This window comes from Falco naumanni, chromosome 14 (genome assembly GCF_017639655.2).
Source record: "Falco naumanni isolate bFalNau1 chromosome 14, bFalNau1.pat, whole genome shotgun sequence".
In the NCBI taxonomy this organism is placed as follows: Eukaryota; Metazoa; Chordata; class Aves; order Falconiformes; family Falconidae; genus Falco; species Falco naumanni.
Genome location: NC_054067.1, coordinates 15,677,825 through 15,703,740, shown reverse-complemented (window position 1 = coordinate 15,703,740; position 25,916 = coordinate 15,677,825). Strand labels below are relative to the sequence as shown.

The 25,916-nt window shown below is 50.8% G+C and overlaps 1 protein-coding gene across 4 annotated transcripts in view; it reads left to right on the top strand.

The window, feature by feature from the left end:
* Window positions 1–25,916, top strand: part of ARHGEF6 (Rac/Cdc42 guanine nucleotide exchange factor 6) — a 40,576-nt gene that overhangs the window by 4,446 nt on the left and 10,214 nt on the right. For 3 of the 4 annotated variants that reach the window (XR_005830984.1, XM_040614605.1, XM_040614604.1), the window contains exons 3-14: window positions 5,060–5,144; window positions 10,020–10,147; window positions 10,567–10,768; window positions 13,360–13,430; window positions 14,845–14,939; window positions 16,481–16,576; window positions 17,445–17,567; window positions 18,859–18,997; window positions 20,851–20,910; window positions 23,046–23,192; window positions 24,043–24,129; window positions 25,092–25,170. Coding sequence is in view for 3 of the 4 variants with exons in the window: in XM_040614605.1 (XP_040470539.1) it covers window positions 5,060–5,144; window positions 10,020–10,147; window positions 10,567–10,768; window positions 13,360–13,430; window positions 14,845–14,939; window positions 16,481–16,576; window positions 17,445–17,567; window positions 18,859–18,997; window positions 20,851–20,910; window positions 23,046–23,192; window positions 24,043–24,129; window positions 25,092–25,170 (1,312 nt within the window). In the remaining variant the exon portion in view is untranslated. Of the gene's footprint in view, window positions 1–1,819; window positions 1,928–5,059; window positions 5,145–10,019; window positions 10,148–10,566; window positions 10,769–13,359; window positions 13,431–14,844; window positions 14,940–16,480; window positions 16,577–17,444; window positions 17,568–18,858; window positions 18,998–20,850; window positions 20,911–23,045; window positions 23,193–24,042; window positions 24,130–25,091; window positions 25,171–25,916 lie in introns of those variants that run through there. The other variant, XM_040614607.1, reaches the window with a different exon arrangement.

Below are 25,916 nucleotides of genomic sequence, written 5' to 3'. Positions count from 1 at the left end.
GAAGGCAAGCAGAGGAATCAGCACCTTCTAACTAGAGAAGTGCTGTAATGAGGTGAAACAATGAGTGTGTGTAAAATTGTCCAACTGCTTTTCAGTGCTGGAATTTGATCCATAAGAGCATCTATCGGTCCAGCTCTGCCGAGACAGAGGACTAGGGGGGCATGCCCACACATGGAGGGGATCTTAGGTGTCCTTAGAGGATTCTTTGGTGATTTGGACTGAGGAACGGTGCAGATAACCTGGTTGTGCTTCATTTACACTGTGGCTTCAACCTCTGAGCTGTGTCTGACTGAAGACCTGGTTCAGTGCATGAGTGCTGCTAAGGCAGTGACAGCTGGATGCAGGTGGGTTGAGGTGGAAAGTGGAAGGCGAGAGGGTCTGTCCCGATGGCCAGGTGGAGCCTAGTGTAGAAGATACAGGGAGAAGACCATGAGGAAAGAGAAAAATCAGGTAGAAAGCTCCTGGCTTAGCTTGCTTGAGAACACAAATGGGAACTGTTAGTCTTTGCTTTTTGCTCTTGATGCCACTGTGCACCTAAGAACAGCAGCTCAACAGCTAAGCAGCATTTACTGCTGAAGAAGCACAAGCCCTTCATTCAGCAGCAGCAGCATTTTACTGCTAATACAACCAAAAACTTCTGGCAAGGGGCTGAATTTTGTGAACTAAGAACAGTATCTGCAGGATAAATCAATAGCTGGATTAAACCTGACTGTCCAGAACAATCAGAGAGCATTGCAGCGTGTCTTTGCCATTGTGGGCAGAACTGGAGCTATTTCTGCAGCTGGAGATGCTCGCAGCCTTCACCAAACTATTTGTACCTGGACGGAGGGCGTGTGAGAGCTCGTGAGAAATGGATCACCCCCGTAGCTCCCCATCCGTGTGCTCCCAAAGCCTGCACTGCTTTGGCTTACTTCCCAAGAGACATTTTCCGAGCTGGATAACGTCAAAACAAGAGCTCCTGCCCAGCATCAACCAGCACAAGCACTGGGAAATGGGTATGTCTGGATTCAGAGCGCCCCAGTGTCCCGGAGACCTCAGGCTTGCAGGTGTGTGGGTGTCTGTGACACCCCTGTGTGGGGTTGGGACCTACAGCCGGGCTTCGCGCCGGCATGTCAGTACAGGGCTTCGTTCCCTTTCCGTGCCGCAGCCTGCTGTCGTGCTGGAGCACCTGGGGACATTCGTGCTGCCCGGGCAGGTGGGCACAGGCAGCAGTGGCACCATGCTGGCGGCAGCGAGGACGTGCTCCCCCTGGGAACCCCCTGCCTCAGCGGAACTGTGCCTCACCTGCGGCCCGTTCTCAGTGGTACAACACTGCTGCATTGCCAGTGCAATGGGCTGGGTTTTCCTTTCTTTTCCTGTACTTTCCCCCTCATTTTCCCTGTACTTTCCCCCTCATTTTCCTTGTCCTTTTCCTTTCTTTTTCCTTTCTTTTCCTATTTCCTTTCCTTTTTTTCCCTTCCTCTTAGCCCCTTTCCTAGTTTATTTTCCCTCCCCCCCTTTTCCGTTCGTTTCCCTGATTTACTTTTTCCCTTTCCCTTTTTCTCTCCCCCCTTTCCCTTTTTCCCGCCCCCCTTTCCCTTTCTCCTCCCTCTTCCCTTTCCCTTTCTCCCTTCCCTCTTCCCTTCCCCTGCGCTTTCTCTTCTCCCCTTCCCATCTCCCCTTCCCCGCCCGCTGCCCCCCTCCCGCCGGGCCGCCCCGCGCCTCCCTCCCGCGGCCGGCGGAGGGAGCTGCGGCCGCCCGGGCCCGGCACCGGCACCGGCGGCGGGGCGGAGCGGGGCGGTGGCGCCGCCTGTCACTTCCCCTTCCCCTTCCCTTCCCCGCGCCGCGATCCGGCTCCGGGTCAGAGCCGCAGCGGCCGCCCCGCGGCCCGCAGCACCGCCCGCCGTGCCGCCATGCCCCGGGGCTGCGCGCCCGCCCGCCCGCCGCCGTGAGTACCCACCGCGCCGCGGCACCGGGCCCGGCCCCGGCCCCTCCGGCGTCTGCGGGGGGTCCCGCGGGGTGTCCCCCGGGGGGTCGCCGGGCAGCACCCAGGGGTGTTACCGCCGCCGGGCAGCACCCACGCGTGTCCGCGCTGGTGTCGCCAGGGCCGGAGCGCGGGCGGGGTGCGGGGCATGGCGGCACCGGCGGTGAGCGACCGGGGCCGGCGCGGCGTGCTGCGCTCGGGGGGCCGGCGGCAGGGCTGGCTCTGCGGCCGCCGAGGGCGCTCCCCGGTCGCCGGCGCGTCCCCGTATCGCCGGGCTTGGCGGAGCTGGCGGCGCCCCGCTCCCGCCGCGGGCAGCGGCACGGCCGGTGGGCGCAGCCCCGGGGCACGGGCACCCCGCGGCCGTGGGACCGTGGGCTCCAGCCCTCCTCCTCGGGTTTGCGGGGGTCGCGGTCGCGCCGGGCTTTGGGCTTTGCCCCCAGCTGGGGGTTTGCCGGGGGTCTGCCTGGCGGCGGGATCAGCTTGTGCCGCTGGAGCAGCTCGGGCTGACACGCAGCCCGGCTTCCCCCGACCTTCCTGCCCCTCCCAGCCCGGCACCGGGATTTGGGGTGCCGGTAACTTGCTGGGTGCGCCTGGGCTGGATGTTTCTTGACCTTCCCGAAAAGCCGGGTGTTCTGGTGGCTGCCTTGCGAGCACCGGCCGCTCCTCGCCTCCCTGCTGTCCCGGCAGGAGCGCTGGCGCTGCGGGGCTTGCTCCCCCCCCCCCGGTGCGGGGCTTGCTCTCCCCCGATGCACGGTTGCTCCCTCCGGGTGCGATGTCCGATGGAGCAGCCAGAGCGTTTCACCCAGGGCAGTCGGAAAAGCATTTGAATGGAGATCCTCAGGTGACAGCCGTAGATTTAAGCAGGGTTTTACTTAACGTCCGCTAGGATCTTCCATGACCCAAGAGCACAAAAGCCTTTCTCCCCTCTGTTTTTCTTCTAGCCTTACAGCTTGTCTTCTAGTTAGGAGTGGAATTATGGATGGATCGTGCTGGGAAAAGTAATGTTTAGCTCATAAATGAAGACTTTTTTTGTATGGTTAATTTATTCTGGAACAAGCTGCAGACTGCATTTACGTTACAGTAGCTGATCCAGGAGAGTTTTCCACATAGCCATTGTTCCACAGTAGCTATTCCAGACAATTTCTCCATGCAGAAAAGTCCTAAAAGTTACTGCTTGCTGTTGTACTGGATTTTTTTATATATTGCTCGTTACCATTTTCCTCTATACTTTGTCAGTCTGTTGACTCTGAGCTTACAGCATTATTCTGTGCACTGAAGGATCAGGGATGTATTTTACTCCTTTGGTACCTTAAAAAAAAAAAGAAAGCCTTTCATTCAAGGCAGGACTTGTTTTTCTGGACTTCCTGAAGGGGAAGAAAGAGGGTATGACTGAGAAAATGACACACCAGAGACATGCACGCAAACATCCCAGCCTCACTGTTGACTTTCCTCTTCTGCTCTGCAGGAGGGTGAAGACGTGTTACGGTAACCTTGCATCCTCCAGGTTGCATCCTCCAGCGGCTGCCAACAGGGTCAGCGCGCGCCCAGGCTCTCCGTTACCATCTCCCTTTCCACGGAGCCTCTAACATCGCTGCCTAGGGCTGGAGGCGATGCTCAGATAGCGCTGCCTGCAATTGCAAGGCAGGAAAACTAGTTCACACACCAGTTGGCAGAGGGGATGGGGTCTGTGTGGTCCCAAGGAGCAAACCCAAGCGAGCGCAGGAGATAGATTAGCTTGGAAACAGCCCAAGGTAGGTGGGGATGTCCCCAAAATGTGCAGAGTGGTAGGTATGACCAGAGCTGTGGAGCTAAGGACTTTAACATTTGTGATGATGGCAGGCTGTTCCCCATCTGAGCGTGGATTAAATTTCTTTTAGGGTAAAGCCTTTTTCCCAGTGCTCAGGGGCTGAGTCAATTTTGAAATATATTCTCGACAAAGAGCATCCCTTGTACTGCCCATGTTCGACTTTGTTGCTGCACTGATGTGTCTGTCAAAAGGCAGAGATGCCGCGAGCATCCAGGGCTGCGGAAGAGGCCAGTCCCCTTCCTATTTGAAATGTGCCAAGTGTATTCAAGGAGCTATATGTGGAAAGCAAGAAAGGGCCATTTTAAAGGGCAGTACTACCCTAAAGGTAATTAAGACCCATGTACTTGTTTAGCAGGATACGCTCTTTAGTGCATTGGAAGTGTTTCTAAGTAAATGGTGTCTGCCAGGAGAGCATTAAAAGCATCTTTCCTCTTCGTTGGATTTGCAGATCTGTGGTCTCCTTCTGCAAGACGTGTATTTGGGGGTTAGGAGGCAGTGCCTTGGTGGTACCAGTAACAGGGTTTTTTTTTGTATTGCTTGTCTTTGTTTCATTAATGGTTGGATTTATACAGTCAATATGAACTTGAGGGCATTTCTCAGGGGTTAGAGGGGATTGCAGTGTTTTGGAAACTCAGATTGACCCTCATCGTGCTGATGGTGATTTCTGAAGGGCTGGGTGTAAAAGGTTCACGTTACCAGTCATAGAAAATAAGCCCTTGCTCACTATGTGTATCTGTTTTGCTGTTGAGGCTTAGCAACACACAATTCTTTAGAGTGAAATTTTTGCACATAAAATAACTGGTTTTGGCTTCCTGTAAAAAATGTGAATGTGTTATGTATGCCATACTGCAACAGCAGAAAATTCTGTGTGTATGTTTCTTGTGCTGTGGAAAGTAAATGTGTATGTATATATACATATATATGTACAGTCTCAATCTCTTCAGCTTTCGATAACAAAAATAGCAGCAAAATCTTTCCTTCCCTCAAGGCAAGCAATAACCTTCTCCGTGGTTTTCAGAGGAGTTCCCGCTCTGCAGACTGCACCGATTTCCTTCCCTGTCTCCAAACGCTGCTGGGTCCCCCTGCCCTTCCCACGCCGCCTGCCACCTGCGCCCCAGGAATTCACTCGCTATAAAGGAAATGGGACTTGTCAGCCCTGAATAAACACCCTTTCCCTGCAGAGACACAGGGGCAGCTTAACCCTCACTGTCACCTTCCAGCGACGTGGGCTGCTCAGACAGCACTAGTGAGATGTTTCGAGCTCAACTGACCAAGTTCCTCTTTCACAGGTGTTCGATCCACATGATTTGTACACCGGAGAACAGTTCTCCAAGGTCCTGAGTACGTTAACAGCTGTAAATAAAGCTACTGAAGGTAAGAAAAATACATTATTTTTTTTCTGTGGTCTTTTCAATTTCTGTCTCATTTGTATGCTGGGGTGGGGTTATTTTTTTAGTAATTCCTAGTTTATGATGATTTCTGGAGGCTTAGCAGATTGTGTGGCTGGCACCGATGCCTGATGCTGGACAGTGGGATCAATATTTCACGCTTCTACCAGCTCCGGGTTTAAACGTGGCATTTCAGAGTTGCTGTATGCACTTTGCAGAGCTACATTATCGCTTTACACTAAGGGACCTCTGCTCAGTTTTGACAGTATTAAGGGACCTCAAAGTAGGTCATCGTAAAGGAGCCTCAATGTAAATGAGCATGCATCTCCCAAAATGCAAATAGCAGATTTTAAACAGTGCGTTTTAAAGCTGAAGGGAAAAACAGATCCATCTGCATAATATCTTTACTGAATGTCAAAACAAACAGTTGCCACATGCTCAGTCAATTGTATTGATGTTTCTCTCTCTCCTCTCCCTGGGTCCACGGAGGAGGCTCCTGGGTTTGGGAATCGAGGTGGTGATGGCTTGTCCTGCCTCCCTGGGGGCAGGAGTGGGCTGCTGATGCAAAGCAAATCAGCTCCTCTTGTTTCCATCCCAAATACATAGCTGTTCCCCACAGGCTCTTTTAAACTGATGTTTGTCCACATAGGCTGTGAAAGGAGAAGTTCAGTGGGGAGGGTGATGACAGTGTGGTGCTCTGGGGAGGGGTGAGAGGACCAGCGTCTCTTTTCTGGGGGATGAGGAGCAGGTCTGCATGGACCTGGGAAGAGTTTGCAGGGTGGAAAGCTTTTATGGCCCCCTGTCATACAAGTGGATTTGCACAGAGTCCTGATCCACCAAAATCCAACATCAAGAGAAGAGTTCAATTCCCCTCTTGCAAGTTACATTTTAGGCAATTAAAAGCAAAAAAATTAAACCCCAAACCCGACGATTTTCCTGTCATGGGATGTTTTTTCTGTTGGCTTACTGCATTTTGCCTAGTTTTGGTATGCAGTGGTTTTCTCGGTTCTTTCAGTTCTCTTTCAACTTAGTTTTTGCTTTTGGGTTCTCTTCTGCTAGTACAGAGGCTGCTCAGGTTGTTCAATGGAACAACTTCATTGCTGGGACTGGACCGTTTTCTCCCTTTTCCCTCTTTTCTGTTCTCCTCTGTTCTGATGCCAGGTTTTATAAAATCAGATGTATATAAAATATATACTATACTTACACATGAGTGTTGTGTGAATTTTCAGGTATATGTTATATAAATAACGACATATATCTGATACTATATAATGTATTATAATCATAGTAATAGTATATATTTGTACATACACACCTGTACGTGTGTGTATAATGTTGCTGTAAAGAAATTGAGGTTCTTGGACTGCCTTTCTGCAGCCAGCACTCGGCTCTGCTGCCAGCTCGTTCCCTAGAAGTCAGTGCACGGTAATTCAGCCGCAGCACATCTCCTGACAGCCTCCTACCGCTCCCCTAAATGCCAGCACCCGGTGACCCCATGTAGAAAGCCCTTGCAGGTTGTTTTGACAGGGGATGGAAAATGCAGGTTACCTAGTCCAGGAGCAACCTTTGCAAATGCTGACGTTATGATCGACGTTAGTTTCAATTTTCTGAAAGCAAAAAGAGTGAGAAAATTTTCTGCCTCTGTGCTTGCCTATTGCCAGACTGGAGGGGTGTGATGGGGGTGTGTGCCAATGGGGCAGCCAGTGCCATTGTCACAGCCCTTATTTACAGCCCCCACTCTATTCGTGCAGCCACCCGTGTCCCAGCTCACCCCTGCAGTTGCTGGGCAAGGCTCGGGACGTGGCTTTGCTGGGGAATAATTTCTAGCACACGTTACCGACAGGCTATAGGGAAGCTGGGATCCTCTTGTTTTCATGGCAAACATCTGTTTGAACATATGCTTTCTCTGTTTAAATGTTTAAAAGCGCAATGCCTGTGATATAATTAGCTGCTCAGTCAGAGAGCACTCTTGGGAAAAGTACAGGGTAAAATAAATACATGCCTAAAACGTTTGCTTTTTGGTGGCTTGGCCAAGTTCCTGAGAAGCAGGAGCCTGTGTCCTACAAACTGCCACTGCAGATGGTCCCATTTGTCCCTCTTGCCAGAGGCCGAGGGCTGAACGGAGCATCAGGACAAGCCTGGTACTGGCTACTGCAGTTCCTGCTATGGCCAAGGCTCTGGCATGCCTGCACATCCCAACACCGCAGAGCTGCTGCATCCCAACACCCTTGCTGGAGGCAAAGGGAAGCAGGTGACAGATAAAGAAACACTGTGGGAACGGTGATGTGTTTGTGAGGATCCATTTGAAGTTCAAATCCTTCAGTCTTTGTGGATCTTGTTATGCAAATAACTAGAGGCATCGTTTGTAGCAAATTAACTCAGACAGAGTCCAGCAGCTGTCCATCAAATAACAGCAGCGCAAAGCTTGATGCTTTTATCTGAAAGAGAGGGCAGGGGAGGAAAACCAGCTGGGCTGGATCAGATGAGGCTCATCTGCCAAAAATAGTGTAGGAATGTGAGCAGAAAACCCAGCTATTTTAACCATAGTTTAAGCAACATATGGCAGCAGTGTTCCATGCTGGACCAGGAATAAAATAGGACGCTGTCACGATGCAATATAAATGATACGCTTCCCTACCAAACTGTCAAAGTCAGTTTTACATTTGTTTCTAGGTTGCTGCAGATATTTATAAAAGCTTTGGAAGATTGGGAGGGGCAGGGAGAAGCATAAAATCTACAGTAACCGAGTCATTTCCGTGGGACTGTTGCTGATGGCTTGAATAAGCGGAGAAGTCTGGACTCGCGGTTTACACCCTCCCTTTTTAGAAGGAATCAGGGGAAGAGCATCTCACGCTGGCAGCCAGCCACCCCTCCTGGCCTGCGAGTCGCCGGGAGCAGCCGAAACCGCTCCTGCTCAAATGTCAGGATGCTTCAGAGAAAAAAACCAACCCCACTTTGTGTCTGCAAAGTGAGTTTTCCACGCAGAGGGTTTTGCTGTTGCTGCAGCCCAGGGAGATGGGAATTCACCATGCGGTCATCGGGCAGTTGTGTAAGGAGCAGGGCGAGAGAGAAAACTGACTCACTGAGAGCACACAACACTTACCGACAGCGTTGTCTGTCACCGGAGCGTGGTCTGGGCAGACTGGTGTGTGGGTATGGTCTGGTTAAGGGTTTTTAAGGCAGCGGCGCCTGGAAGTCATAGTCATAGACCTGGTCCCCATTGTGCAAGGCGTTGGAGAAAGACAAAGCAAGTCTGTTCTCCAGGAGCTCACAGTTTGTGTTGCTCCAGGCCCAATCTAAGGATGCGGTGTTTTTCTATTGAAACAAAAATTCTCTGGGGAGAGTGAAAGCCCAACTGAGTTCCTGTAACTCCCACCAAACTTCCCCTTCGGAATGATTTTTCCATGTTGACACTCAGACTGGAGGAGAATGGGGGAACAGCAGCTTTAGAGTTTATGTTTTCTCATTCCTGTGTATGCTTGGTGGCTCGATCACCCTCTCTTCTTGCAGCATTTTCAAAGAACAACTCCAAACATCATCCAGGGAACCTTACACGGTCATGCCTGCAAAACACTCTTCTCTGTCCTCCTGTTGAGGTCCACGGGCATGCCAGGTCCATGCTGCAGGTAGAAAACAAAAGCTCTGGAATACAGAAATGTTCTTGAATCTACAAGGCAAATCTTAAAAGGGCTTCACAGTTTACTGAAATTATAATATCTGCTGTGGTTGCATTTTAGCACCGTGGCATATAGAAGGGAGGTGATCTGAGCATTGTCCCACAGCGTGGTATGAGGTACGGTGGCAGAGAAGTACTGGGAATGACTGGGTGGCTTGGATCCCATGGGTTTTGGTGCTCTGCAGCGCCCAAGCAGGATTCTGGGGCTGAGTGCTGCCAGGTCCTGCAGGAGCTGGGACTGCTCATAGTGACAAGGCCACTGACTCAATCTCAGCACAGGGCAGTTGCCACCAGGAAACTTTTTACCTTCTGGCAGCTTTTTGAGTAATAATGTAGAAACAAAGCTGCTGCTCTGACACATGTCTGGTTTTCATGATTACTGATTTATTTCCAGCATCAGGCAGGCAGTGGCAGGAACAAGCCCAGAGACTAGTTTGAGAAAGCGAGGAGCTTCGAGCGTGTGAAGGAGGCAACGCCAAGAGCTGCTGGGGCTACCTGAGCCTTTCCGAGGGCTGTCTGTCTCCTGGGGGTGACAGTCCTGTCCTTCCTTGGCGTGGTCTGAATCCCTCTCTCACATGGCTAATGGCAGTGGTCCACGAACAGTAATCAAAATTGTGCCTAGCTTCTTTCAGCTGTATAATGAACCCAGAAGGACTTATCTAAATAGAGAAGCGATTGTGTTGACCAGCTGTTCAGCATTCTTCCCCGCTCAGCGGGGAGCCCTAAGCTGCAGCTGTGGAGGTGACCTGAGAGTGCTCACTTGCGAGCTAAACTTTGAAACACCTTCAACAGTGCTTACTTGGATCCCAGAAACATTCACAGTTGGACAGCATTGGGCTGAGAATTATTCTAATTTTCTACAGTTTTAAGGGGGATTTAAAAAAAAATACTGTGGTTGGATGTGTGGCTGCAGAGGTGGCATAACCTGGGAGTGCCGTGGGATGCAAATCAACTTCTTCCAGCATGGAAGGGTTAACCCAGCCCAGCAAAACCATCCTCGCTGTTGACTAGGAGTACCCGCACTGGAGATGCAGAGCACTTGCTCTCTTGCTCTGATAGATGCTCTTTCAGCTGTTGTGCCCTGTTCTTGTTGTTTTCTTTATAGGCTTTACTCTTTGCTTTGCTGTGATGCAGAGGGATGGTGGACAGATGGGTAAAACTCAGATGTTGTTTTTGCCTCACCAGATCAGCCATCAAAAGGGCCATGTGCACATCTGTCGTCTCTTAGCTCTGTGGCTGGAGGTCCCCACACTGACTCCAACGGCACAGCTTCACAGTCAGCGCGGGTGTTAAGGAGGCAGTCCAAGCCTGTGGTATCCTTTATTTAACATCTCATCAGGGGGTTGGTGGCTGTGGGGGTAGAGGGGTATGAGTGGTACCCCTGGGTCGAGCATGCCAGGGGGGCTTTGTCCTCCCCCGATCTCCATCATGGCTTTGCTGCCTCGGCTGGAGACAGTCTTGCGGCTTCTGCAAACCGCGGTGCTCCTCTCTGTGACATGAGGAGAGCGATTCTTATCTGCCATCCGTTGGGCTGTGAAATGAAATTAATGCTTGGGAAGGGACCTTGTGGTCCTCTGGTGGGAGCGCTTGCACAAAAGCAAGACGTTACTGCTCGTTATAACAAGCAATACTGAAAAAACAGCTGTCACAACAAAGAACAACAATGGCTTGTCCTAGTGGTTTCTGCTTTTTTGGATTATTTAGTGATGTTTTCCCTTGTTTCTTTCCTTAGGAGATGACCGAGAATGGCAGTCATCAGCTGGTGGTAAAGGCCAGGTTCAATTTTAAGCAGACCAATGAGGATGAACTCTCCGTTAACAAAGGAGACATTATTTATGTCACCCGGGTTGAAGAAGGGGGCTGGTGGGAAGGGACCTTGAATGGAAAAACAGGCTGGTTCCCAAGCAACTACGTCAGAGAAATCAAATCCACCGGTAAGCAAATTGCTTTCAAGGGCTGATTGAATGACAGCGGTATAATGCAGCGTAGATCCTTGTGCCTTTGGGAAATTGCTGCTATTTAGTAAGGACCGTTTGTGTCCTTAAAGCAGCAGGACTAATGGAGGGATGAACAAGGCCAGAAGGGTAAAGCCTAGTCTTTCGCGTGAGTTGTTTGAGAGCTGCTTCACCCTCTTCCCCAGCGCATCGTGCCTTTTGATGGCTCCCCCCAGCCACGCAGGAGCGGGGACGTTGCCGGAGGATGAGGCTGGGGATGGCTGTGTGGGTCACCTTTGTCCTGGGGAGCTGCCAGGTCGTTCCAGTGTCTGGGCAAAGAATTAGCTTTTTGTTAGAGACCTCGGTCAGGCGATGTATTTGTGTTTGATCCTGCCATTTCTGGTGGCAGTGGAATGGGTGCTCGCGGTCACAGTGAGGAAACCAACAAAAACTAGCTGACCGCAGGGAATGGTTCCCTGGTTTTGCCTGTCGTGGTGGCTGATTCCACACAGTACGTTCTACCCCAGATGCGTCTTCTGCTACGATAATGAGAAGGGAAGAGGGAGGGGACGGTCGATCCGATGACATCTGCCTTTATTGAGCTTTGTCTTGAGTGTCCATAATGTTTTCTGCAGTGTGATTCTAACCAGATGTGGGGAGGTGATGACACGAAGCATGCCCCTGGCTGACTGCCCTGTAGTGTTACATATCCATTCAAGCAGCTCACCCCGTTGTGCTTCTGAGGCCGTTGTGTGACAGTAAACATGGTTTTTTACAAAATCCAACTTAATTCCTTAATGCACCTTGAGGGCTTACCCTGCGCAGAGACCAGTTCTATGCTCAGTGCTGGTTTCATGGCTCAGGATCAGCCCTGGCCTCAGACATGTGGGACATCAGCAGCAGCCTGCAAAGTGGCTGCAATATGTACAACCCGTTAGACATCCTCGCTGCCATGCTTGCAAGTGAAAAAGCAAAGGAGGGAAGAATAAAATTAGTGAGCGCTCAGAATTAGGCCAGATTTTATTTAATTCTAAGTGAAAAAATCATTGTTAGGATATCTCATCTCCCACCGTTTCCCTCTGGGAAATGATGTCTGAGCTGGAGCAGGACATTGCAGCAGAGGTTGAAGGCTTGTCTGGCACAACCCAGGAATCGCTAATTAAGTCAGTGAGTGGAGAAGAGAAATGTTTCAAAAAAAGGAGATCAGATTTCAGTCCTATGGGGAAAATCAGATGGGAGCTGCATGAAATAACGGCACCTCATTGAAGCAAAGGGCAAGACTCCAATTGATCCTGACCATAGGAGCCCGGCAGATTTATTTTTACCTGCAGAGCTTTTTCCGCTGAAACCCTCTCACCAGCACCCATTTCACATGGGAGGAAGGTTTGCTCCCCTGGTCTCTGCTTGCTGGGGAGGCATGGCTGGATTGCAAATGATGGGGGCAGGCACCATCAGCTAACCCTCTCCTGCCCCAGGACCACTGCCGAGGGGCTGACCCGGGGGGACCCCTCCCTGCAAGCCAGCGGAAGCTGCTTTCCTCACCTCCGAAGCGTGAGACATGTCACTCTAAATGGAGTTACTTGTTTTTCAGCAGTGTCTGTACCTCCGGTGTGTCCTAAGGGTGCCCTTTGGTGGAAATAACTAGCTGCGTGGAGCAAGGCTCCTCCGAGTCTTTGAATGAGGCGCAGAGCTCCCAGCTGGAAGTGACAGGAAACTCTACAAGGGCAATAAATAGACAATACATTAAGCTGCGGTTTCCAGGGGCTAAATTTATCAATTCCAAGCTTCTGCCTTGCTATCGGTGTGAAAGTAATTGCCTTCTGTGAGTGATGGCAGGGAGCAAGGAGGCGGCTGTCCTGCGTGGTGCAGAGGCGTATCGGTACGAGGTGTGCAGCGTGGCCAGGGCTGGCGGCACAGCTCTGCGGTGCGGGCAGAGCTGGCAAAGCCATGCTGCTGGCAGGGAAGAGGCTTCTCTAGGGAAGGAAAAGTGGAGCAGGGACTTGTGTGTGTGTACGTGCACATGCGTACCATGCTGGAGGCATCCACAGGGAGTTAGCGAATGCAGAAGGAGATGAGAATTGACTTCCGGGTTTGTGGGAGCTTTGTGCTCAAATCTGCCTTCGTTCAGAGAAGGATTTTGTATCGCAAATGACTGCGGGGATCAGGGTTCAGTGTCTTGATTGGCGCTGGCTTCAAGGGCTTTGTGAATCACCTGGAACAAAATGCTGTATCCAGCATTTCTGATAGACACCCAGTTTTGAAACCCAAATTTTGTGGGCCGGGTGAAGCCACACTGTAGCTCCAAACAGTGCCAGACACTGGGCTACTGCCAGGGATTTCAGAGCAAACCTGTAAGTTAGTTGGCAGAGGCTGTGCAGTGCTTCTGGTGCGACTTGCTCGGCTGCCTTCGGTGCCATGCATGCCTTCGGTTTGCTCCTAGTTTTTCTGGAGCCGGCAAACAAACCCTGCCGTTGAAGTTTTGCATTCACAGGGGTGAAGTTTTGTTTGCTGGACATGATGCAGCAGTGACTTTTCCTGCTGGAATAATGAGACTTGTACACTGTAATTTATTGATGTATTTTTTTGTACAGATAAACCACTCTCTCCCAAAGCATTAAAAGGACTTGAAAGCACTCAGCTGACAAAGAATTATTACCCTGTGGTAAGTTTTAAAGTGCTGATCATACATTTTAATAAGTAGCGTATTATTAATCTCCTGAACTGGCTCTTTTCCCTCAGAAATCCTTGAAGCAATTTATAACAACTGGGGATGTGACTCTGTATTTGAATGCAGCTGTTGCCATTTCCTTGGTTCAAGGTTGTCAAGACAGTAAACCGCAAATGCAAGTTGCTGCAAGATGGCAAAAGGAGAGAGAGACTCAAAGTAGGCAACTAGATAGTATAGCAGAGGTGGCAGCTCTGAGACCAGTGCTGGGGAATAAAGCGCAGTGTCTCTGGTCCAGTCCTTGCCGTTAACTGAGGGCCATCTTCTGTCGATAAAGATGGGGAGAGAATGTCATTGTGTGTGGCCAGCCAAATTAGGGCTCTGATCCATGATCCCTTTCTTAGGTTTGGCTGGAGATGTTACACCCTGAGCTGCCTGCCCTGTGTTCTCCCTTGGAGAAGGGGCAGGTGCTGCAGCTCACAGCCTGGCTTGTTAACTGGGCTTGGCTTTGGAGCAGGTCAGCCTGCCGGGCTGTGAACTGCGGCTGCAGAAGGGGTGAAGCATCACCCCCTCTACCACCTTGCTACAGGAGCAGCGAGGTCTGGCAGAGGGCGGCAGGTACCTTCCCGCTGTGTCCAGGCTAGAGCAAACCCTGCGGTGTAGGAGAGTTAAAATGCCTGCATGTGAACATCCCTGGCTCTCAGTGCTGGAGGTGAAACGTGCTCATCAGCATGTCTAAATATACTTCAAGCAAAGCAAAGCAGAAACAATATGTCCAGAGAGCTGGGAACCACCTCCACTGTCTCCAAAGCTCATCCACACTGAGAAACTGGAGTGCTAACTGGGAGTGTGCAGGCAGTGGGTTTGCCTACCCTGCTGCTGGAGACGAACCGGCTGCTGAGCCGGATTAGCAGCACCAAACCCAACACGGCACGTCCTTGAGTGCAAGTGAGCTGTGCCCTGGCTTGAGCTGCCGCAGGAGCCGTCCTTGGTCCGGCAACTGTTGCATTTAAATTGTTGCCTGCCTTCGTGCAAACGGTGCTCCCAGGACGCATGCACAGATCATTTGTTTGCATACCTTGGCAGCCAGTTGTGCATGCAGGGTTAGGCATGAGCCTCTCGGGGGTCAAATACTAAACTCAGGTCTGAACTGACATTGTCTTCATGCTTTGCCAGAGAAGAAGGAGCAGCCCTTAACACCTGCTTTCCAGGCCTCCCCCAGTTTCCAAAGTAAAATCCCAAAATTGGACCCCCCAGGGCTTTCCTGAGCGTTTTGGGTTCTGCATTAATGAGTGTAATTTATGGATTTAAAATACACTTCCATGCTTTTCCACACTTGGAAGCTGATGTCGTGTTCCTTTGACTAGTCACTAGTACAAAGATCTACTCAGTGCTCTGTCTCTCACCCTAGGTGTTGCAAAATATTCTGGAAACAGAACGAGATTATGCGAAGGAACTACAGTCACTTCTGGGAACTTACTTAAGACCCCTCCAGTCTTATGATAAGTAAGATATAAGGGCATCTGAGGTGGAGAGAACCCTGTAAAATCGACCATAGTTCATTACTTTCCTGCTTTTGAATGTTTAGGGACTGTTACTGCTCTTCTTGTAAAGCTTCTCTGTGAACCAGAAAAAAAGCCACCTTGTACAGGTTTCTGCTCTTTCCTATTCCTCAGTGGTGGTGCAGGCATTGGGCTGTGTTAGAGACGGGCATTTCCATCTGCTCCAGTGCTGGCTGTTCCAACCCATCTGCAAGCTCGTGCGTGGCTGTCCCAGCGTGCATGTGTCCTGGCGGTGTGCCTTGCATGGCTTCTCCCCTTGTGATTTGCCTTGTTGTGACTTCTCGGGCCCAAGCCGCATCTCCTAGTCATCTCTTCATTCCGTGCGCGACGACACACGTTCTCGGCGGTTAGGTTGCCTCTCGCTAAATCCAAACTGCTGCTGAGCCCGGAGTGACTTCCCTGCCTGCGCAGCCATCAGCATTGAGTACCTCCGTGCTCGGGAAGAGCATGCTGCCATCCCGTATGCCTGAGCAACGCTGGGGGCAACTGGGGGGCTTTGTCAGGGCTTACTTGCAGAAACAAGCCGATGTGCTTTGCATCCGTGCTGGCCAGCGTGGTGCCGAGGCAGCACGTGCCATCCTGTCCTTACCCAGGCAGCGCGTTGGTGCCTATTGGCAGGCTCCTGTTGATAGTTTCACCCTGCATAAAAGACCTGGTGCAGTTAACTTCACCTCCTGCTTATTGCTTCAGCTTTACCGTCATCTCTTCCAAATGGTGCCATCTCGGCGACCCTGTCCGTGCAGCTGCATTTGGGGCCGGGACCCCTCCAGCTGAGCGTGCTGCGGGAGGGCTGGGCAGCCCCGGGGCATCCCGGGCAGAGGGCAGATGTTTAGACATCGTGCAGTTCCACAAGATGGGAGAGTGATGTCTTAAGGCTTCTGCATTTAAATCTCTCCTCCCTTCCTCAAATCATCATGTGAGATATATTCAGCTGTGAATATTTCTTGTGCTCTCAGCCTTGTAGACAGCAAATGGCTTAAATGAGGGTGGTATGAGAGTGACTCTGAGGATGGCTTGGAGGATGAGAGAAGCAGGCACATTAGCTTTGCCTAGGGAAAATCCAACCTCGCTCAAGGAACAAAGAACCCCTACCCGAGGGGCTGCTCTAGAGGACCCTCCTCCCCTAGGGAGACCCACAGAATGAATCCCTGAAGACAAAGCTGTTTCTGTGTGCACACACCTCCCTCCCCACCCCTGGCTGAAATCCCATCTGTCTGTGTCTATTAGACAGCTAAACGTCTGAGAAGATTAGTGTGATTAAGTGATTAAAATCCAATTAAGATAATCCTTGACAGCAGACATCTTCTCCGGGAGGCTGTGGTCTGTAGCTCACAGATCATGGATTTTGTGTTTTCCCATGTCCGATGGTGTACCTGGGGAAAGAGAAATTCTTGGGCCTTTTTGGAAGGACTGCTTGCAAATACCATGGGGGTGCTCCTGAGAGCAACATCTCTTTGATGCTAATTGGTGATTTGACTCTCTTAGGCTCAGTGCTGTGGACATCGCGTCATTGTTGGGAAACATGGAAGAAATCTCTGCGTTCCAGCAAACACTGAACCAAGCCTTGGAAGAAGTTGCAAAGTAAGCTCATGCCATAGCAGTGAGGTTGTTAAACTGTTAGACTGCAGCTAAAAATAATAGAAAGACACGTTCATTGATGTTCCTCCTGGCTGCTGTCTTAGGCTTGTTAAATATAGAAGAAAATAACAGGTTTGAAGAAAGGCAGGTAGTGCTTTGGGAGGAGGGAGGGTAGAAGAGACTCTGACATTTCCACTGGTAAGTCACCTGCTGAATGAGAGCATCACTAGACCTGACATGAAAGTGTACCTAGACCAAAGATGCAGACACACGTGGTGTGGGAGATCTGGCAGCATGAAGATGGGGATTGTCAGGGAGCAAAGAGCAGATTATTAGAGGTGATGGTTTCCCACGGGGAGGCTGGCAGACGTGTTCAGCCTTAGCCCAGCCTCTCCTTGGGAAGGGCTGAAAAGAGATGGGGAAAAGACTGAATATTGGAAGTATATTCAGGTGTGGCTTCTCTTTCTCTCTCCATCTGCTCTCATATTCATGGGCAGCCCAGACAATGGGACCACTGCTGCATTGCGCCCAGTTCTTCCCAGCACATCCTCATCAGCTGCGGTGGGCTGCCACATCCCAGCTGCAGCTCTGCTGGTGGGACAGGACAGGCTGGGTCACACCTTATCCCAGGCTGATAACGGGTTGCGATACTCACTGTCTGCACCACAGAAACCCAGACCCACCTGAGAACCTCCGTATTCCTCCTCCCCAGGTGGCAGGTGTGGGTGTTTTGCTGGGTGCCGCAGTTATGCGGTGACCTGGGATTGTCCCCGTGCAGCGGGTAGTTCCTGGGCAGACACCTGAGAGTGCTGTAGCTGCCGGGTGCCGATCAAGAGGCTTACCTTCGTGGCTGGTGTGTTGGTGTCCACAGGCTCCCCGAGAACCAGCAGCGTGTGGGAGGCTGTTTCATGAACCTGATGCCCCAGTTCCGCTCGCTGTACCTGACGTACTGTGCTAACCACCCGTCGGCAGTCAACGTCCTCACGCAACACAGGTGAGTGATGGAGGAGGAGATTCAGACTGAAGTCCCTCCTTTAAAAAGTCACTTTTATTACTACTTGTCCTGGTATGGCTTTTGACCTGTATTTTGACAATAGGGCAAGGGCATAACATGGGATCCTGCTGCTGGGAAAACCGCTGGGGCTTTGGGCTCTTCAGCGTAGCCTCTAAGCTCCAGCATGGGGACAACTCCTGCTGCTTGTGTTCAGAGCTGGTCCCACAGGTTCCCTCTGCACATGCAGGACTCTTGCCTTGGGTAAAACAGAGGCAACCTCAGCCCTTGCAGTAGTATCTCCTATGACTTACTCGCTGAAGGACCCGGATGGTATGTGACCCACTGCTGCAGTGCTCACGCATCTGCAGATGGGGCTACGTTCCCCTGTGGCACTACGGTGTGGGGCACATCATTGCAAAAGGGGGGTGCTCATCAAGTCACCCGGAGTTACCCAGCTGATTAACTGAGCTGCTGTTCAACCAAGTGGTTGATTTGCAGAGTTGTTGGTAGATCGCCATAATAACATCTTTCTTCAGCACGTCCCACTTGAGCAGACACTTGGATTTGAGCATGCCAAACCAAAAGGCTACAGCTGTGTCATCCCTAATACAGTTTATCTGTCCCTGCTGCAGTGATGGGGGAAGCCAGGACCCCAGCCATACTGTTTAAGTCTTCCCATTCTGTAACGGGAACTCACAATATGTTTACTTACCTGCTGAAATCCAGCTTTAATTCAGCCTGACGAAAAGTCTGGCTCCTGTAAATGACTCATTCATGTGGTTCCTCAGTCTGACCTCTTTTCTTAAATCAATCAAAGATTCAGCTTTGGCAAATGTGCTGACACACGCAAGCCATGTTTTCCAGAGTTGATGTATGCGCTAACACCTGCGTCATGGCTCCCAGCAGGGTCCCAGCGCATTGCTGCAGCATCCTCCAGCACAGCACCAGCCTCTGCAGCCCATGCTGTCCACCAGATGCCTGGCACTGTGCCACCTCGCTGTGCCAGGGGACCAGCTGCCAGCACCGATGTACCCCGGAGGCTGCGCACACCAACACCCGGGCATCCTCCCCGGCGTCCCTGGGGAGCAGGGTCTTGCTTGGCTGGGAGCTCACAGGTCCCTGCCTGCCCTGCTGGGTTTGCAGCAGGGGGACGCTCAGAAGGGAGGCTGGGCTGTCTTTAGAAAGACACAGCTCGGAGCAAAGCCCTGGCCATCAGGAAAACACGGGAGGCAGCAAAACACAGCCCTCAGCGGTGGCGAGCCCTCCTCGTTGTTGTTGTCTCTATTTTTAGTGATGAGCTGGAGAAGTTCATGGAGAGCCAGGGTGCGGCTAACCCAGGCATTCTCATCTTAACCACGAGCCTCAGCAAACCCTTCCTGAGGCTGGATAAATACGTGACACTGCTGCAGGAGTTGGAGCGGCACATGGAGGTAGGTGGGCTTTAGGGCTGCTGGGCAGGCTGTGCCCCTTGGTGCTGCAAGAGCTGCCCCCAGAGCCGCAAGAGGCATCTCTGCCTGTCGGTATTTGAGCACCACATTGCTAAAAGTACTTGCCACCCCTCCAAGGAGTGTGGGAAAGCAGTGGAGAGGTCTGGGGGGCGTTGTGGGAAGGCATTGCCAGCTCTTCACCCCGCTCCTTCAAAGATGGGCCATTTCCAGCACAAGTAAAATCAGCGTTCAAGGTCAGGCTACAACTAGTATTTATTTGCACAGCGGGTAATAAATAAATAAGTGCTTTTATTACCATTTTTTGAGATTCCTATGCCTGGCCACTGGTTCCTGCAGCTTGCAGGCACATCCCCAGCCCTTGCCCGAGGCTGGTGCTCCTGGTGGAGGCAGAGCCGTGCAGGCAGGCAGAGACCTGGCAGCCAGCGCAGACACGGGGGTGGAGGAGCCAGTGCCTGGGAGCAGGGAGAGCAGCTAACAGAGATTTCCTCAGCAAGTGTCACATCTGCTTTAGGACATTTCCCCCCGCACAGGGACTGTAGAGCTCTGCTACTCGCCTGCCAGTGTACTCCAGCCACGGGGATGCAAACCTCAGGGGTGGTACCAGGAGGGGAAGAAAACAGAAGTAACGGTCTGTTTTTAAGTGGGTTTGCTTTTTCCCCCTTTCAGTATTAATTACCAGTTAATTACTCGGCACACTTAGGCATGATCATTCAAATCCACATCCCAGCCAGAGGATTAAAACCTCTGTGTTTGAGCCAGGGGTTTTTCTGCACAGGGCAGGGCATAAGAGCCTGCACTGTAGGCACACTACAGACCTGACCTGTCCCGCTGTCACCTGGCTTTGCTGAGCTGCAGGGACAGCTGAGCTTGGCTACAGCCACTGTGCCCATACAGACAGCATGCTCCTTGCAGGATGCTCTAGGGGGTCAGCAGTGGATTTGGGGGGGACACACATCACCTATTTTTCTTAGTTTCTAAGCTGAGAGTGGGGGGTTTGTGCATGAATCGGCAGGGCTGAAGTTTAAGCTGTGGTGCCATGGGGAGAGCGTGGATGTGTGCAATGTGGATGTGTGCAATGTGGATGTGTGCCACAGCGTTCCCTGCACTGTGTGCAGCTGGAGATGGGGCAGGTATGTTCAGGGCAGCTCTTGTCCCGGATTCAGAGGTGAGCAATCCCAGGCAGCCTCTGACAGCCACGGGGACAGCTCCGTCACAACCTAGACACCTTAGGATTTGCTTGGCAAGAGGACTGGAAGTTGAAGACCTTTTGATGTAGGGCCCTCGATCCAGGAGGAGGTGCCAGGAGAGTACTAGCATGCAGCCGCAGTCATAGATACGGGGCAGCATCCTGCATTCCCCTCCCTGGCCCAAGAGCTTTCTGCTCAGACTTAAACCCAGAGGTGAAGATCCCTTTGATGCTCATGGAAATGGCACGCTTGATGGGGCAATGGCTGGAATACCTTGCATGCCAGTGGACGATTCCTTCCTGAAGGTGAAACCAGAAAGCCACCCTGCAACTCTGCCTGTTCTGATTGATTTTCTTTGCAAGCTGAGTTTGTTCTAAGTAAAACCATACCTGCTCTTGCTCTGGCCACTTTGCACTCGTTACACTGGTGTCGATGAATTGCGTAGCTGCCTTAAACCGTGTCACATTGAACTGGGTGGCAGGGAAGGTACCTGGGAGACTTTGTCCCCCTCCTGCAGCCCATGCTGCCTGCACCCTCAGCCCTGCATCCCCCAGCACCCTGCCAGCTCTGGGTGCGCTGGGGTGGTGGGTGCTGCACAGGGTGGCTGCTGCTGGTGGTGGCTGATGGATTTTTCTCTCCCTTCACTAGGAGGCGCATGCAGATCACGAAGAGGTTTTGAAAGCCATCACATCCTTCAAGTCCCTTGTGGTAGGTGGCAATTCTTAAAATAGAGCACTCCATTTCAGGGCTGCATTTCATGAAGAATGACTCAAGCCTGACATTTGTCTTCTCATTAGAAAAAAAGGTCTTTTGGAATGGAAAAGATGGGTGACAAAGAATCTTAATTTCGAGTTTCAAGCCTAGAGCTGCCCTTCTGGGGCAATTGCACGCTGGCTGCGTGGTCCCAGCAGCAGAGACGGAGGATCTTCAACTTTCTCCTCAGCTGCAGAAAGCCACACGTGGGTAGTGGTGGTGGTGGGGTCCCTTTCATCTCCTTTGGCTTCCATACCCTAAGCATTTGCCACCTGAAACTGGACCGCCCCTTGCTCATTGAGACGAGCTGTGAAAGGTTAGCAGGGCTGTCTGACTCAGCTGCTGATGCCAGCAGTGAGCTACTACGCTCCCAGCCCGTCGAGGGGCTCTTGGTTTTGCTGAGATTTGCTCCATGGGCACTGGGAGGCATTGGCCATATTGCAGGTATTGCGAAGGTATCAGCGAAGGGATGAGTCAGAGATAACAAACCTATTTCTGTGAGCTGCGTTTCCTACACCCCTCAAAGCCCTACTGCACCAAGATGAAAAAGGGGGGGAAGAGCCATCCATGTGCACAAAGCTTTTACCTGTCAAAGCTTTTTTCGGTTATTAAAAACGCCATAGTGTGTCTCACTTTGTAGCCACTGAATACCTTTCACTACAACCACTCCAGATGTGGTCCAACTTCCTTCCTCAGCGCAGCAGATGCAAGTTTTCAATGCTTAGCAGTGCAGATAAAAGATGGGGAGGACAAAGTTCATAGAAAACAGGAAAGGGCGATGATGTTACATTTACTTAGAAACTCATCTCCCTTTCCATTTATTCTAGTAGATAATAGGGGAATAATTCAGTTAAATTACAAGGTGTCATTAATCTTTAGGAATGCTCGTAAGTGATGGGATGGTTTTACTTGAAATGTGTACTTGGGTGTTGAGTAATTGAATGTAATTATGATACAACTAAAGAGGTTCAGTGCGGATTTGAGGTTAGACAGGCAGAGCTGCCTCTTGCCGTGGACGCATGGTCCCGTGGCAGGACCAGGGAGGCTCCTGAGGGAAGGCAGGGAGGAACCACGGAGCCACCATGATTAGCAGTGGTGCCTCTGCACAGACTGTGGTGGAATGCTGTGGATTTTATATGGATTTCCATCACGGGAACACTGGGTTTGGATGCTTGGGGAGCTGTCAAAAAGCACACAACAGTTGCAAAAGGAGAGGAAGCCCCCACAGTTTGGTTCAAATTTGTGTGTTTTCATACTATACCCAGTGCAGCTTCTCTGCGGATCTGGATAGTCAAAGAGTGTATGAAACTGAGCTGGAAAGAAGGAAAATCTCTGTCAGAAGCAGGGGGGTGGAAAAAAACAAGCAGCTGGTGAAAACCGAGCCTGGTTTTGGCTTTGCAGCAGTTTTCCTCGTTGGTAGAGGTATTGGTTAGAGCAAGTTCTGCTTGAATTTGCAGGACTGTCCTTGTTCAGTCAGCGTTGCCCTCTGCTTGCTGAAAGCTGCTGAAGGACTGGCCGCTCTGTGGAACTCTACCAGTCCCCAGCCGCTGAGCATCGGTGCAATCTTTTCAATTACAGCACCTTCAAAGCTTCTTTTTGTGCTACTCCGCTGCCCCGCAGAAATATTGCACCAAGTCCTGCTTTTGGGTTTACAAATTTTGGCTAGAAAATATCCACCCATCTGATTCGTGGGGACTTTGCATTGCTGCAAATAGAACTCTGGGCAAAATGGGCAGAATCTCTCTAATCGGCAGCAAAATTAGAGGTGTTTAACTCTGCGGCTGTCTCGGTTTGGAAAATGTGACCCTGTACTCTCAGAGGTAGGACTGGTTTGGAAAGAAAAGTTTGTTCAGTGCAGTTTGCAATTTCTTTGATGTTTTGGTGTATCAATTCATTCATAAATTGCTAGGGTGTGATTCTTTTTAACAAATTTTGTGTACCAGAGCCAAAGCAGGCTCTCCTGCTCTCTTGATGTGACCAGCCCTGAGCCCATGTGGCTGTGGGAGCGCTGGTGGTGAAACAGTCTTTGCTGGGATGGTTTGGGTTTGCGCCTGCCCTTGGCTAACAAAGTGCCCTGCTGTGATTCCCAGTCGCAATGCCAGGAGCTGAGGAAGAGGAAACAACTCGAACTGCAGATCCTTTCTGAATCCATCCAGCGCTGGGAAGGAGAGGACATAAAAACGATGGGAAACATCATCTACATGTCCCAGGTTATGGTGCAGTGTGGGGGAAGTGAGGTGAGTGCGATGTCCAAATACCCCCTTGCTCACCAGATGAGCGATGCAAGGTGGCAGCTACCCTCACTCCAAGCCAGCAAAGTGCTGACAAATAATGCTGATAAATAATTTTACCTGGAGAAGAGCTGTGCCATGGGGCTGTGTACATCTTTGGAGTCAGGCACCCTGGCAGCATAGCTTCAGGCCTTTGGTGACACACTTTGCAAGCAAAAGAAGTATCTCAGTGTCCTATAGTACGTTAATTTCCCTCTTTCCCCCCTGTGACTTACTCTGAGAAATGAGAGTGACTTGAAAGTGTGCATTAGCATAACCATTTTGCCACGTCCTGTGCGGTGGCTGCCTTGACGTCCCACTCCAGAGCTGACTGCACTTTGGAAATAACTGGAGGGATTCCTTTGCTACTGGTCCTAAAGCATCACACCAGTGCTTGCCGCAGACCTTTACCAGTGGTGTTAAAGCCGTGCATACTGCATGTTTGGTGTGGGGAAAGTGCCTGTTATCACTGAATTGTGTGTTTGCTGTAGGAACTTTTCCCTGGGAAGGGAAGAACCTGTAAGACAAAGCCCTGTAGAGTCTAGTCCCAGAGTCTTGTTTGAGATGCTGGAGGACATAAGGTCTTGGTCTTCTGAGGCACTCTGAAGTGATGGGAAGAGGATTAGCAGGATGCAGACAGAAACGTATGCAGGAAAAACAAGTACAGAAATGAGATCCTGTAAGGAAAAAAAGCCCAAAGAATTGATTTGGGAGTGATCTCTCACAGGCTGCGATTCCAGCTGCAACATGTTCAGTTTGCTGGAGGAAGGTTCTTGTGCTGCACTGCAAACTAACCTAACCTAAATTCTCCCCGCAGGAGAAAGAAGAGCGATATTTCTTGTTGTTCTCAAACGTTTTGCTGATGCTGTCTGCAAGCCCACGGATGAGTGGGTTCATCTATCAGGTAGGCATGCTTAATTTGAAATTGCAAGGCGTTAGGTGTGAAAAAGGAAATCAGATATCTCTTATCAATTTAAAATCCTTTTCTTCCTTAAGCCCCTCTGTTGTGATGCAAACACCCCAGGCTGGGAACCAGGGCTTTGTTTTGCCATGCATGCCAGATCACTTAGTGCCTTTGTCCTGCCAACTGGTTAAACAGCATTTGGTAAATGTGAATGCTGTGAAATCAAAAAAAAAAAAACCACCACCATCCCAGCATGTTGCCTACATGCTGTTTTCTAGAATGTTCTGTGTGTATGTAAGGTGTCCTGACCCAGCTGTAGGGTTTTGCCCCACACGACCAGCCAGCCGGCTCTGTGTTGTGTGAAAATTTTTCACTACTATAAAGCCAACTGTAAAAAGCCCAAAATTTCCACTCCAAAACTCGGCATTTCTTGTGTTTTACCATTTCAATGGCTGCGATCAGGCTGTTGGGAGCTTGGCTTTTCTCCAGTTGCCTGAAACCATCAATACCCACCAGGAAAGTGATGGTCTTTCATACATGAGAGAGATGGGAAAGATTTGGGAAGGATTTGGCTGGGTTTTTTGATTTCACCCACCAGCAGGAGTAAGGCGAGCAGGCAGTTCAGCATGCAAAGCAGAGGGACAGGGAAGGCTTTCAGAAAAACCGGGGGAAGTTGATCCTGCTGACTTGGTTGTAAAAAGGGTTTGCACCTAGTGAAGGGAAGGGGTGGCAGGTGAGCCAGGGATGACTCAGTTGTCACGGGAGCCTCTTCTCCGGGGTTTGACCTAATTGTACAGGGAAATCTAGATCCATAAATTAAAGCAGGCTTTTCCTGCAGTCTGAAGCCTTCATAAATTAGTTTTTCATGGTGATTCCCAAAGAGAAAGGAGTCGGCAGAAACAAGCAGAACAAGATGCACTGAGAAGGAGATGCAGACACTGACTCCTCCTCAATTCTCCTAGGGAAGGCTGCCTTTGACAGGAATGACACTGACAAGGCTGGAAGATGCTGAAGGGAATGAACACGTGTTTGAAATTGCAGGTCAGTGGGACCCCTACCTGGGGCCTTCCTCCCAGTCCAAACAGCAGCTGCTACTGGAGGTACTGGTCTTCCTCGTCCCTCTAACCATGGCGTCACACGCTTTGCTCTTTTACCATGTGTTGTCTGAACTCCTGAACATCTCCCTCCTGGCTGAGGCACCATCCTCCCAGCGCCCTTGAGCTGTCTCTGACACTGGGCTGCTTTCAAAGACCAGAGTGTTTCATGTGGGACAAACCTTCTGCCCCAGCAGCGCTGCTCTGTGCTATACGTGCCCTGTCTGTGTCCAGCATCTATCCCATGCATCTGTGAGTGCCTTGTTTATTGACAGATTAATGGCTCTGGTCATCAGGTAGCTTTCCTAATGTTCTTCCCAATTTTCCCCTTCGATTTACCTCATTCCTTGTAGCTATACACAGTCATTTCATGCTCAGTGCCTTGGCTGCAATGCAGCTATTCTTGCTGGTGGCATTTGGTGTCATGGTCCTGCTAATCATGGAAATGTTTTGTTTCCTTTTAACATTAAATAATTCCTCGCATGTTCATCTTGCCAGTTCCCTTGCCTTTCTGTGCAGCTCCCACACTGGGTGCCTGGAGCAGGATGGGCAGTGGCATCTTTGCCCTGGCCTTTTTGCAGCCTCTGGACTTTGCAAAGTGAAGAGCTGCTGGCTGCTGGGCTGAGTTGAACTTGCCTTGCGTTTCCTCCTGGGTCTCTACTGCTTGCTAAAGATGGTTCATTAATCCTCTGC